Raw genomic sequence first — 13,237 nt, 5'->3', positions numbered from 1 at the left:
CCTATTGTAAAAGGCCGTTACAAAGTGGGAAAATTGCTATTTTCAATATTTCTCGACAAAAGTGGTTAGGTAATAGTATTTCGACATTCTAAATTGAATCTTCGTAGAGCAGAAAATTTTAAATTTTAATATATTATGAAGAAACTTAACAGATAATAGAATTTATTTAATAAAAAAAATTCATTGCACAAAATTTAGACCACTCCTGTCTATTTTTGGATCCTACCTTATATAAGAATTCTTGCGAACAATTTTTTTTTTTGGACAAAAAAATGTCTTGATGAAACTTGTTCCATAATAGTAATTGGGTATAAAAATTATTTGTCCTGAATTTTTAACATGTACACGCACACGAACACGGAAAGTAAGCATTTATTTGCAAAGAGATGTAATTTTTAGTATCTGGCTCCATCATAATAAGTTCATATAAAAACAAGATGTGATTTTTATGTTTTATGACAAAAAGCAGAATTGTGTTAGACAAGGTGGTGTATGGGGTTGAACAGTCGGCCTAGCCCGACCATAATGTATTCACTCGTTTACTCTCTTTGAATAATAATAATAAGAAATTCACCCAAGAATTGTTCGAATATATATGTGTGTGTGTTTACATTCTTAACAGCTTGTTTTTCTGAATCCTTTGAACGATATTCCCTACTCAAACCCACGTGGTTGCCGAAATTGAAATTACACACAGTCACTTAGTACACAGATTCTTAGGTTGAGAAGCTGAGCATTTTTTGAATTTATGTGCGGAATGTTAACCATCCATATAGGAACAAATCGGTTACGTAGGTCCGCATAATCGTTAATTGCTTGCGTTAAAAAAGAGGTACGTTGATGGTAGCAAGCATAGTTTTAAGAAAATAAAGTTTTATATAGCAATACTTTTATCTAATTCTGGCTTCCAATAGTGACTTCACCCGAAGAATCAAATATTTCAGCCACATCAGGATTTCGATGCCTTGTAAAATATTTTAAGTGTCATTCTTGAATATTTAGGAAAGCAATTAAAATGATGAAAGAGAATGCAAAAAAACATTGTACAGTGCAGCGTTGTTTTAAATCGTGCTTATTTCCAGTTTACCTCCCATATCTCTCTTCCAAAACACATTGGTATTTTCTCCGCCTAGTTTATAATAAATCTAGAAAAGAATTTTTTCATATATTCCTGCATAAGTTTCGATCCCATAAAGATATTTTCGAAAGCCTTTGTTTCAAGGATCACTTTCATGATCAATCCAAAAATGTTTCCCAGTCGGTTTACTAACGCGTCCGTGATTCAAGATAAAATTTAGTACAATGCTGGCTTGGAATTAAAATTTTCCGATCTAGAGCCTACGATCGAGAGTCTTTTTATATGGAATATGCAAATGGTCTTTTCAAACATTTGAGTAGCAGTTTTTCAAAGATGTAATCACGAGATTGAAAGTTATATACGGAAATTTAGAAAAATATAAAGCAGTTTTTTTCGAGGTCTTTCCATTTCTTCTATATTGTGGGCGTGTGAATGAACAAAACATTTTTATACCCAGCACCGACGGACGGATGGTTGATTTTCTTCATAACAACGAACACGGCCTCTTATATCTGAAAAAAAAATATTTTCCACAAATAACAATAAAGACAGCGCCGTGGAATTGTAGATCCCTGATAATAGGTGTTTGCGAAAATGATGCCAGAAATATTGTAAAATTTTGTAGAAAACGATAGAAACTATTTTGATTAATATACAGCATTGATAATATAGATCAATTTTTCTCAATAAATGCATGTTTCAGCTGAAAAAATGATCAACAAAAAGCCAACAGTTTCGAGACTTTTACTATACCAACCAACCAGAAGATATGTTGTATCCAAAAGAAAGCTTCAGAGACCCTACAAAGTGTATTAATTTATTCTCGATCAGCGTGGAATTCTGAATTGGTTAAGGCATGTCTGCCCATCTCTGCGTCTGTGTGCCCGTGTGTCTTTACGGTATTTGTTGTTGGCACTCTCCTAATCTCAAAAATGAAGAAATCAAGTTAAAATTTGGCACAGACATTGGAAGTTTTTGCCAGCAGGTTGGTATAGTGTTGAGCATAAAATGAACACAACTTCGTTTTTCTTAACAAAAATTTGTGGGTTAGAAGGCTGAAATTTTCCACATTTACTTTACGAAACAATGTACCCTTTAGGTGCAATAACGGGCAAACCGACCATGCCCAAATAAAGTCACAAGTGATTAAATTTTATTTTTTTCACTTTTTTGAGGTCTTATGCTTATTTATCATAACGCAAACGAGGCGGAATTTTTAAAACTGTTTTGTGACAAATGAAGTTGTATTACCTACCTAAAAATGGGTTAATTCTAAAATGAGTATGATATGATAGATACCGCGACGTTGTGGATTCGTTTTTTCTTACTAATACAAGCGATATGGGTATCAAATAAAAGAACTTGGGGAATAGAATGCGAAAAGCATAGTGGTGGGAGAATGCGAGATTAAGTCCATGCCGAATATATAACTTTCCTACTTGTTTAACTTCATATTCCTAATCGGGCAAGGAATGCTTGTGGCAAATTTCAGCATTCTATCTTTATTTTTGCGAGCTTGCAAAATATTAACCATAAAATTGATGAGACTCCGTAGACAGGAAAATGACAAAAGGGACTTGTCCCAGGAAAACAGAGTAGACATATATATTGGCTGCGCTATATAATTAAAAACCTCTAGATGACATGTAAGAATATCTACCTGCCGATGCAGAATTTTTAAGCTCAAAATGTGTAATCTGTCAAATTGTTAGGTGTCGTATAAATAATAATAACAAATAAAGCGTTCACAATAAGAAAAAAAAATCGTGCACAACATATAAAAGCCCAGTTACAATTGACTTCTAGATAAAGATCCGTAGGCTGTTTTTTTAGCTGATTTTCTTTGTAAACTTTTAGTTAAAATTAATCTATCGAAATCGAAGCTCATAGTTATGGACTTTTGATGACTTTTAAATGAAAATGAAAAAAAAATTAATTTTAAACAATTTTATGTATAATCGTTTATTGAAAGATTTTTTTAAATGTTTGTGCGGATCAATTAACCGGATCAATCCCCAATAACATTCAATTAATTTAGTTTAAAATAATTAATGCACGGTCTGGCATCGCTCGAATAACGTTCAACAGATATATACATATACATATATATACATAAACACACATACACTCGCACGCACGTATGAAACATGAAAAACCTGACTTAAACCCAATTAAACTAACATTCAAGAAAACAGTTTAAAAAGATCTCTCGAATGTTTGGGTTAGAATACGGAATAACAAAGTGCAACTACTCGTGTAAATATTATCGCATAACGTTTATGAAGACAGTAACAAAAAAAAAAATATATAGTCTATTATAAGAAAAAAATAAAAAGACGCACACAATAAGAATGATAATAAAATTTTAAAAAAATATATAAACAAAAAAAATCGAAAAATTATTTATATTTGAATATCTGCGTGGTTGTGTGCACTGTTTTTTTTTTTTTTTGATTTTGTTTGCTTTGCAAACACAAACGGTAGTTGGAAATGCGTATATGTATAGATATATAAATATATATAAATGTGTGTTTATGTATGTGTATTAGTGCTTATTGTTTATGATATCGCCTTTTCGCTTGCAATCTCACGTAATTCACTAGAACTTTTACACTTTTATGCTTTTGCGCTTTTGTACTTTTACACGAACAAAGTAATTGAGATCTGCAAATATTATCTAAATTTTTTACATTTATTTTTATTTCAATTCTCTGCTACACTATATGCACACGCATCTCTCTACGCACGCATGCATGCATGCATGCATGCATAAGTGTCATTCATATACATTCATGAGCGCAGAAATATTTTTAGAAAAATTTCAATAATGTTTTTTAGTTCATTTTATTATTGATTTTATAAAAAACAAAATAAAAATATTTTTGTAATTTATGTATGTGTAGTTGGTTGTTTTTTTTTGCTTTGCTCTACAGCTTGAAGTTTTAGTAGGTGGACGAAGTCTCTTCTAACCAATGCAACATTTTTTAAGTAAGTGTGCGTGAGTGTGTGCGGAAAAACAGGTTTTCTTATTTATCATTTATTTATTGCTATCTATTGTTTGTATGACGCATAAAAAGTCAGCGTTCGTTTGCTTGTGAGTCTGATTTAATTGGAAATTCGGTTGAATTGCGAACAATTTTTGTTTGAAAATTCAATTCAAAGTGAACCCCGCCTTGGAAAATAATCAGTTCAAAAGTGATGCTTGCTAGATATTCCTGGTTTAATTAAACAAACTCAGGAATGTCGATGACTCATATGAAGTTGTAATGATTGAAAAGCACAAATATTTCAAAGTAATTACGAAAACGATAATCGCGTCGAGTTAAGCCTTAGATCACCGGTATCACCGTTCAGCATGAATACAAAAGTCGAAAAGTTTTCTATGAGAACGTCAGCAAGTCGTCATGAGACTATATCTAATAAGCATTTCTGGCAAATTGCAGATTAATTTCCACCTTAGGCGGCATATCCCAGATGAAGATGTCTAGAAATTTTTCCTCAATATTTATTCTGGCTTTTTTAGCTTGTAGGAATGTGTTTGCACTTCTCTTCTTTAAAAATCTATTTTTGCATAAGGCACTCCAGACGCTAATAATTGCGCTAACAAAAATGCTTAGAAAGTTCAACTTCTTTATGAGGAAATTTCAATTAGTTAGCTCCAACAACAGATGGATAGAGTGAAGGACATTTATAATATCATTCAAGACACTCAAGACGAAGATGAATGCTGTGAAAGTTCCTTTCTGCGGAAATTTCAATCTGCCAACTCTAAGTCCACATGGACAGAAGAAAGGTCATGTCAAATTTTACTCAAAATACCAGTGTAAAGTACGATAATAAGGAGGCTCTTAAAGTTAAAGTTATTCTTAAAGTGATTTCAATTTGCGAGCTTCAAAAACAGATGGACAAAAAGATGGATCTATCTAAATCCACTCAAGGCACTCACGACGCTAATAGTTACGCTAACAAAAATACTCTGAAAGTTAGGCCACCTTCTGATGAAATTCCAATTTGCCGGCTGCAAAAAACGATGGACAGAAGGGCCGACATAACTAACTTCACTCAAGGTACTTAAGACGCTAATGATTACTCTAATAAAAGTGAGAGGATTTCATCTTGCGGGCTCTTAAAATAGATAAACTAAGGTATAACTAAGGCATAACTAATTTCATTCGAGGCACTCAAGACGCTAATAATTACGCTAACAAAAATGTTGTGAAACTTAGACTTCTTTCTGCGAAAATTTCAATTCGCGAGCTCTTAGAACGGATAAACTAAGGGGCAGACACACCTATTTTCAAAATGCCGCTAAAAAATGCTCTAAAATTTAAGCTTCCTTCAGAGGAAATTTCAAACGGCGAGCTCTAAAATCGGATGGACAGAAAGACTGACATATCTACTTTCACTCAAATATGTCATTTGTTGTCTATCAGAAGCGCTTTGGTAGACGATTTATTCTAATTCCTAAAGTTTACCAAAGTATAGGTGAACATAAAGTTCCGACCTGAAGTTTTGAGATGAAAGGATCAACGAAAACTAATTTCAAAATTTACGAAAGAAATCGAAATATTTGGTTTTCTTACCCAGGTGGTACCTCGATGCTTTGATTAGGTGCGCTACATGCGTATTTATTTATATATACAATTTTTGACACGTATTTTTCTGTGTTGCAAGCGATATAGTGAATTTAATATATTCTCAGCCTTCGCGGTGATGGGAATAACGTTAAAAATAATTATTTATCTTGTTCTTTTGAAAGCAATGAACTTTTTATAACGATTACTTGGAAAAACTTGTTAAAAGAGTTAACAAAAAACAAAAAGCAAACAAAAAAACAAAATTTGATTAATAGTAGTATAGAGAGAATCGTGATTTATATTTTTCATGAATTGTGGATTTTTATACAGATCACTGTGTTAATGATAATTTTTGGTGTGTGATAAATTTTTGCTTTTACTCTTAAGAGTGTAAACATTTTGTTGCATAAAAAAAAAAAAAAAAACAAAAACAAAACAAAAGACTTAACATACAAACTCGTTATAGTGCAGATCAGACTCGCTCTCTCAAGATGACTTCCCACATGAGATATGTTTTCATGACAATGTTTATACAAATTGTTGTCTTTCATGTAAGTATTCGCTTATTTTGTACTTAAAGCAATTCAAGGTAGAATTAATTTTGATAAACGATCTGTGAAAAGTGATATGAAAAGATATGAACTGATATTGTTTTTAATAAAAATCGAAATGAAAATCAATTCTTAAAATAGAATCTAGGAGTGAAAATTATGTTAATTTTGTTAAACCCTCATCAAGACAGACTATGCGTAAAAGCTGGTCATTTTATAAGTGACCTATGGCAATTTATTTGAAGATCGAGAGATTTATTTACGCATATATAATGTATTTTTAATATATACGTATGTATATGCATATTTTAAATATATACAAATGTAGGTACGATTTCTGTATGTACACATACATGAACATGCGTCCGCACACATATATGCATATATGTATGTGTCTCCATGTGTCTCCATGTGTAGAGCGTAAATTGCTTATACAATTACTCGTATTGTCTAGGAAGGTAAGGCCATTTCCCTCGTACCACGTAATGGCGTCGACCAAGCGCTCTGCTTCTTCATAAACGAAAATTGTGTTCGACTAATGTTATTATAAGAGGGCTGAGTGTTCCCAAGAATGGCCAACATGTCCGATTTTTTAACATTTCCAGTACTTTTTTGACAAGACAAATTATTACACAACGTAAATAGAGAAACATGTTAAAATACTGAACTTAGGTTAATTTTCAAAATGAACGGCTTTTACCCTCATTGGAAATCAAACGTAACGACTATTCAAGCAATTTTAACTCAAATTATTCTATAGATAAAAAAAAGAAATAATTATGTGCTCATAATTTCATTTAAATTTGATCTACACAGCCTGTGCACATATGTATATATGACTTAATGTACGTGAGTGTTGTTGATTTGCATACTTAACGCCTGCATTACTAAATTTAGATGGTTTTCATTTATTATTTTTCAATGTCAATTGTTATAGGTGTATAAATAGTATATATAGTAACTCATTACGTCTTTTTTCTTTGTCTAATTTGTCTTAACTAACTTTAGGACATATGACCATAAGTAACTTTATATATATTTATATATATGTCTACTTAAGAATAACAGCGAATCATAATGAATTTATATGAAACTGATTGCGCTCACCAATGTTATTAGCGTGGCTAAATTAAGGCTCAGCTAGAGCACTAATAGACAGACATTTAGTTGCTTGAACAATGTTTGCAATTAATTACATCGAAAATCATATTTATTACAATTGCTTTAGTTAGTTAAAACGCAACACATATAGCTATGTACATAAGTGCAAGTACATCTGAACAAGACTTGATCTACAGGAATGATGCAGAAACTAGTGACTAGGTTAGTAGTGTCTTTGGACGTTAGAGAAATAGAGTAAAAACAATAAAAAGTAAAGAAAGAAGAAGAGAACGAGATTGCGAGAAGAGGTGGGAGATGGGAGGGAGAGAAATACCGACCGATCACTGGTTTGTTACATATGTCGACTTGAATCTGTGAAAGTAAATCTCAAACTCACTAAGAAATTGTTGTGCAAACAACTAGTTTTAGAATTCATATGTATATACATATATATATATATATATATACATATATCCATACATTATACATAATTGTCGTGCAGATGCTATGCTCATACATTTTTTCATCCATAAACGCAAGGTATATTAACCTTGTCATTTCTGTTGCGAAGCATAGGGAGATAAATGAAATGAATGACAAGACTTGAAAAGAAAGAAATATTTTTAAATTATAACTTAAACCAGATAAGAACGATTCTTCCTAATTTGGCCAAGTTAGATGCACACCCATATCAAATGTGCATAAGAAGAAGAAATGGCAATCTCTTCTAATTGTTTGCATAGTTTTGATGAATATTTTTATAGAGCACAAAATCCACATGAGTTGCAGCCACAAATATGTCTAATAAATTTATTTCTTTCGGTCTTGGCCCCTGTTTTGCTCTTGTCGCCCAGCTAAATATGAATCGAGTGTAACATAAAGTAATGTCAATCAATTAGTTGGCAATTGTTAAACAACAAATATTACGAGGGAAAGCAGGGATAATAAATTTTAAGTTTTCTAGTTAGGGAAGGCTTGCGTCAATGAACAGCGTACAACACTCTTCCATGACTTTTTCAAAATATTACTTTTTTAGAGCAAGCTGACGGAGAAGAGATGCGGCGAGATTGGTGGTCACAAAAATTGTTCGATCAATAGGGTTTATATACAAATATTTCGAAAATTGTGACATATGAGCTAAACAAAGACATATGAGCTAAGGGCACTTCAATTGATTCAGCCCTTTAGACCTTTAGGGCACTTATGAATCCCGCTCACTTTCTTATCATATGATGTTCGGTATACTATCGTTTGCATAGAGTACTGTTTGTTAGCAACGATGCAGCACTTTAAGAAACGTGAAGAAATCGAGACAAAGCTCGACGAAGGGTTTGCTTGAGAAGGAGAATCGATCTTTTAAAACAAAATTTTGTAAGCAGAATATACAGTTTACGGAAGACATTTATTTCAAAATGAATTAAAAATTATATGCATTAACGACAGTGCATGAAGTATAAAATGTCTGGCAAGTAGATTTTCTCGTTTCAAATTCTCAGAAAGTTAGTAATGTATACACCTAACGAATCTTTTGCAGCTGGAGCGTAGGTAAACAGCAAGCCGTGTCGTAGATTAAGTGTAAGCCGACAAATGTGCCTAACTACGGGATTTATGATATCTTTTGTCTACCCACTGTTATTAGCTTTTTCAATCCATATCGCTTTTCGGCGTTTCAAACTCGCAAAGGGAGACGCTTAGTATAAAAGGAACGTGCAGCAGCTAAAAAGTGTTTGCGTCAGAAGTGGTTTACGAAATTTCATTGCGAAGATTTTCACCCATGTAATGCTCTTCTCTTTGATTACGCGTCATCAAAAATGTCGATTAAATCAAAACGTTCATAGCTTCGATCATAAATCGAGATGTTTTCCGTTTGCATTCTGGACGACATTAGAGTTCTTTTAAGTACAGCTATCAAGACACAAATGATTTCATAGAAAAGTACTTGCGTTAGGGCAATTCAGGCCATCCAGCGTTTAAAACGGCCCGCCTCCGAAGCGGAACATGACAACCAAACACCAAAAAGTTGCAGCAGGATTAAGAAAGTAAAGTCAAAATATATTCCTCAGGCGTATTTTGTGTTTTCTGCGGCATTGGCATTCTCCAATCAGCAGGTCGCAGGTATACTTAAGGTGACTTTTATAGATTGTAATTGCGTTCACCTTTGCAAAAAAATTGGGAAAAAGTTTTGGGAAAAAACCTGAAAATGTCAAACATTTGGAGGGCATAAGAATGCGTAAAAGGGAAATGCTTTGTGGTGGTTTCTCAGTACCTTTCCCTTTTTCATGTATCTCTCAGAGAAAACCACACTCTAATGCCCTAGAAAGTATTACTTTTGTTTTAGTGATTGTCAATCAGCGAAAGCTGAAACTGAAAATATATTCATAAAGAATTTCATTTATATTTTATTAGGAGCCGCAAGCCCGTCCACAGACTGTGTGTGTGCGCCCGTAATTAGTATTGAACATAAAATTTTTATTATTAACATGAATAAAAAAAAAATTGTATTGTAGCGCCTTGATTGCCAGCAAGCACACACCTTCTTACATAGTAATCAGTTTTGTACATATATATATATATATATATATATATTTATGCATATGTATACCGTTATTATTGCTAGAAACTTTATTAGAGTTTTTACACACATTACAAAATGAATACATTTTGAAAGCGCGCTTTACTAGAGAAAGTTCTAGTTTTTTTTTTATTTTTCACAAATAAAAACAACTCCACACTGAATATTTTGTGTGCCCATTCTCCATTTCCTCATTTTGTATCCATACCAGTATCTCTACTTGCGCTACAATAATGCCCGCATATGCACGTGCATCTGTATACAAATATGCATATATGTTTAAATGTGTGTATATATGTAGGTATATGCCGATTGAGTGCACTATCGTACAAACAATGTAATTTGCACCGGTTCGCAACGCAGAATTTTCAAATACCATTTGCTTTCAACCGTATTTGTTGTGTTTTCCTTTTCTTTCCTCGTGCAGGAGTATGCATCGAATTGTAAAGTTAGGATTTTCTTAGCAATTTTCTATTTACATCGGAATCTCCTCAAGAATTACGCGCAAGCTATTCGTTGAAAGCAGGCATAGCATTCATAGAAGGTATCCGTTCCATTTACTCTTTACAATAGTATTATCGTAACCTACATTTCTCCATTTCGCTCCCTCTCTCTAGCTTTCGAGGAAACATTTTAACATGTTCGCAATACTCTTAATCGACAACGGCATTGCAACAACATGAATGAGCTAAAATTTCATTTTAAACATACGCTTTATCTAATAGCAGAAAAAGACCAGTAATGTAATTATCTTAAGTACGATGTTAGATATAAAAAGAAGACAGATGCAAACCGATCAATTTTTCGCCAAATATAAGTGTACCTTCAACAGCTATGACATAGACTCAATTAGTGCTTACAAGTTTTAGTAAAATATATATGAAGGGCAAAGGGACAGACATCTTTCAGTAGATTGGTCAAACACTATAATGCAAAGGCTTGCGAAAGACATTTCAACTGTCTACAATGATGTCAACGGATATAGCAGACGTGTATTAGGTGCTTGCATGTAATTTGATCAGTGACATCTATTGGCGCAAATTTTAAGTAATACGACGGATCGACACACAACAGTTAAATTTGATCACTTTGACCTTTCTCTACATAAAATAGCAGTTTTCCTTTTAGTGTTCGGTGTATACAGACGCTAATCATGGAAAGCTCAAAATTGAGTTTCCGACGTTCAATACTTTGCTGCTTGATTTGAAGAAATCTGCTGTCGAAGCCCATCAAACATCCTTAGAAGCTTATGGCGATGCTGCTTCATCATATCGCGTTAGTTCCAACGGTTTAAAAATAATGATTTTGATGTTAATGAAAAGAAAGGTCTAGAAGACCAGAAAAGTTCGAGGATAATGACTTGCAAGAGTTATTGGACAAAAACCTAGCTCAAATCATCAAAGAGCTTTCGAACATCTTAGCCGTTTATGAATCAACTATTTCTAGGCGTTTATATGCGAGAGGATGGAAAATGGCTGCTTTATGAACTGACTGAAAACGCCATCTCGAACCGCCAAAAAGAAGTTTTCTTCGGTCGATGGGCCGAACAATTCAGAATGATTGCCAACTCCATTGGAAATTTTCTTTATGTCATTCGGTTCGTTATTTTAGAAGTTACATTTTTTCCGGTATAACCTTCAAAATGGCCAACGAACTCTCTTCAGCGCGTTCTATTGACTGCAAACAGTCATCAGGGAATGGTTTCTTTAAACCTGGGAAAGAAAATAGCGACTCGCGACTCAATTGAATACGCTGCTGGTGGAGAGGACAGTTTGATTTGTGTTGAAAATTAAACAAAAAAAAAAAAAATATATTTGAGTTGTCTTAAAACAAAGAAGAAGACTGAACGAGTCAATTCCAAATTCCTCTCTAAAATTGAACAAACTATGTTCCAATTGATATTTCATTTGATTTATAAAATCTCGAACACAATATTTAATTGCAACTTGAATTAAGACTGACGATGTGGTCTTCTTGGATGTGGTTCACCGTCGACTTTACTCGCTGCTGTTTCTACAATGCCTTCTTGTTTTTAATATTTCAGTGTCCTGTTGTTTCTTGATCATAGCATTGTCTTAACATTTCCAATGCACTCGAAAAAGTATTTCTACCATTATCGTAAGAAAATTCCTTATTCAACAAGTTTATCCGTTTTGGAAATTTGTCGACAAGAAGATTGTAGCGATTACAAAAGAATTAAATAATTTACAAGCTCTTGAACTGGATAACTCAAAGCTCCCTTGATATTTTAATGCAAACGGTTCCTAAGAAGAAGAACAACTGCTTACGGTAATATTCGAAGCGTACGTTTATTTACAATAAAAATTCCCCGCAATTTTTGAACATACTATGCACTTTTGTTGTTAAAGATAGGAAGTCTTCCTATGGCAACATATATGTTGCCAGTTTCCTTACAAATCTTGAATCCTTTACTTATAATATGAGCTCATCAGTCCTTTTGGCTTGGCCAATAAATGGATGAATGTTCCGCAATAGCATTACTAAGCTCTTTTCTTCTCAACCTAAAGCTTTCTTCAGCGAACTTAGCCCTATTCTTGGTTGCTCTCTTTTCGATAGTCTGGCATAACTCATTGCTAATGTTTAACTAAAAATTTATTTAGCACGGAAGGACTGGAGGTCATTGCATTTTCCCGTAAGGTGTATGAGGAAGTATAACTCGATATGTATAATATTCAGTCATTGTAAAGTTACAATCAGGGTTTCTAGCATTTTCGGAACAACTAGTTTGTGAACGAAGTCTTTTGTTTGGTTTAAAAGCTGTTATAATATTGTTAATGCTGTTATGGAACCGTAACCAAGTAATTAAAACCGTTTGTATATTTAAGTAAAGTTTGAAAGTGTGTAAAGTCTCTACTTACTCGCTTTTAGTTTTTTTATTACTAATTAGAATTTTCTACGAAATCTTTTTATAACTTTCGTTTCGCTTTATTATTAATTAGCAATTTGCTCCCAAGCATCTTTATCTCTCCGTCTTTATCTCTATGTCTTATCTCTGCAAAATGAAAACCAAATCTCTGACCTTTTGCCGAATGCGATAATGATTGCTTTGCTATGTTTACGATTGAAAATTGTTAGGTTTACAAAAGACTTATTCGCAAATTTCGTTCTTATAATTCGTGTAACTTTTTTTCGATTTTTCTTTTTTGCTTTTCATTATAATAAACATTGGAAAACTAATTTAACTTGGATTTCCTTTCACATTTTATGCACAAAACATGGACCGCTTCAACTGCATAATAACATTCGTATGAAACGAAATTTATTAGAGCGTGTTTCGTAACGTCGCAATGCTGTATGACCGGGTAACGAGACTACAATAAAATAAATAAATAAAGAT

The 13,237-nt window shown here is 33.1% G+C and overlaps 1 protein-coding gene across 4 annotated transcripts in view; it reads left to right on the top strand.

The window, feature by feature from the left end:
- The first annotated feature begins 3,534 nt into the window (after positions 1-3,534).
- The window catches only part of LOC119638709, a 31,179-nt gene continuing 21,476 nt past the window's right edge, over positions 3,535-13,237 (top strand). For 2 of the 4 annotated variants that reach the window (XM_038035656.1, XM_038035653.1), the window contains exons 1-2: positions 3,600-3,614; positions 5,838-6,206. In XM_038035656.1, coding sequence (XP_037891584.1) covers positions 6,147-6,206 — 60 coding nt within the window. In that variant the 5' untranslated portion in view covers positions 3,600-3,614; positions 5,838-6,146. Of the gene's footprint in view, positions 3,559-3,599; positions 3,615-5,792; positions 6,207-13,237 lie in introns of those variants that run through there. The other 2 variants (XM_038035654.1, XM_038035655.1) reach the window with 2 other exon arrangements.

This window comes from Glossina fuscipes, unplaced genomic scaffold (assembly GCF_014805625.2).
Source record: "Glossina fuscipes isolate IAEA_lab_2018 unplaced genomic scaffold, Yale_Gfus_2 109, whole genome shotgun sequence".
NCBI lineage: Eukaryota > Metazoa > Arthropoda > Insecta > Diptera > Glossinidae > Glossina > Glossina fuscipes.
This window is presented reverse-complemented; position numbering and strand designations above follow the sequence as displayed.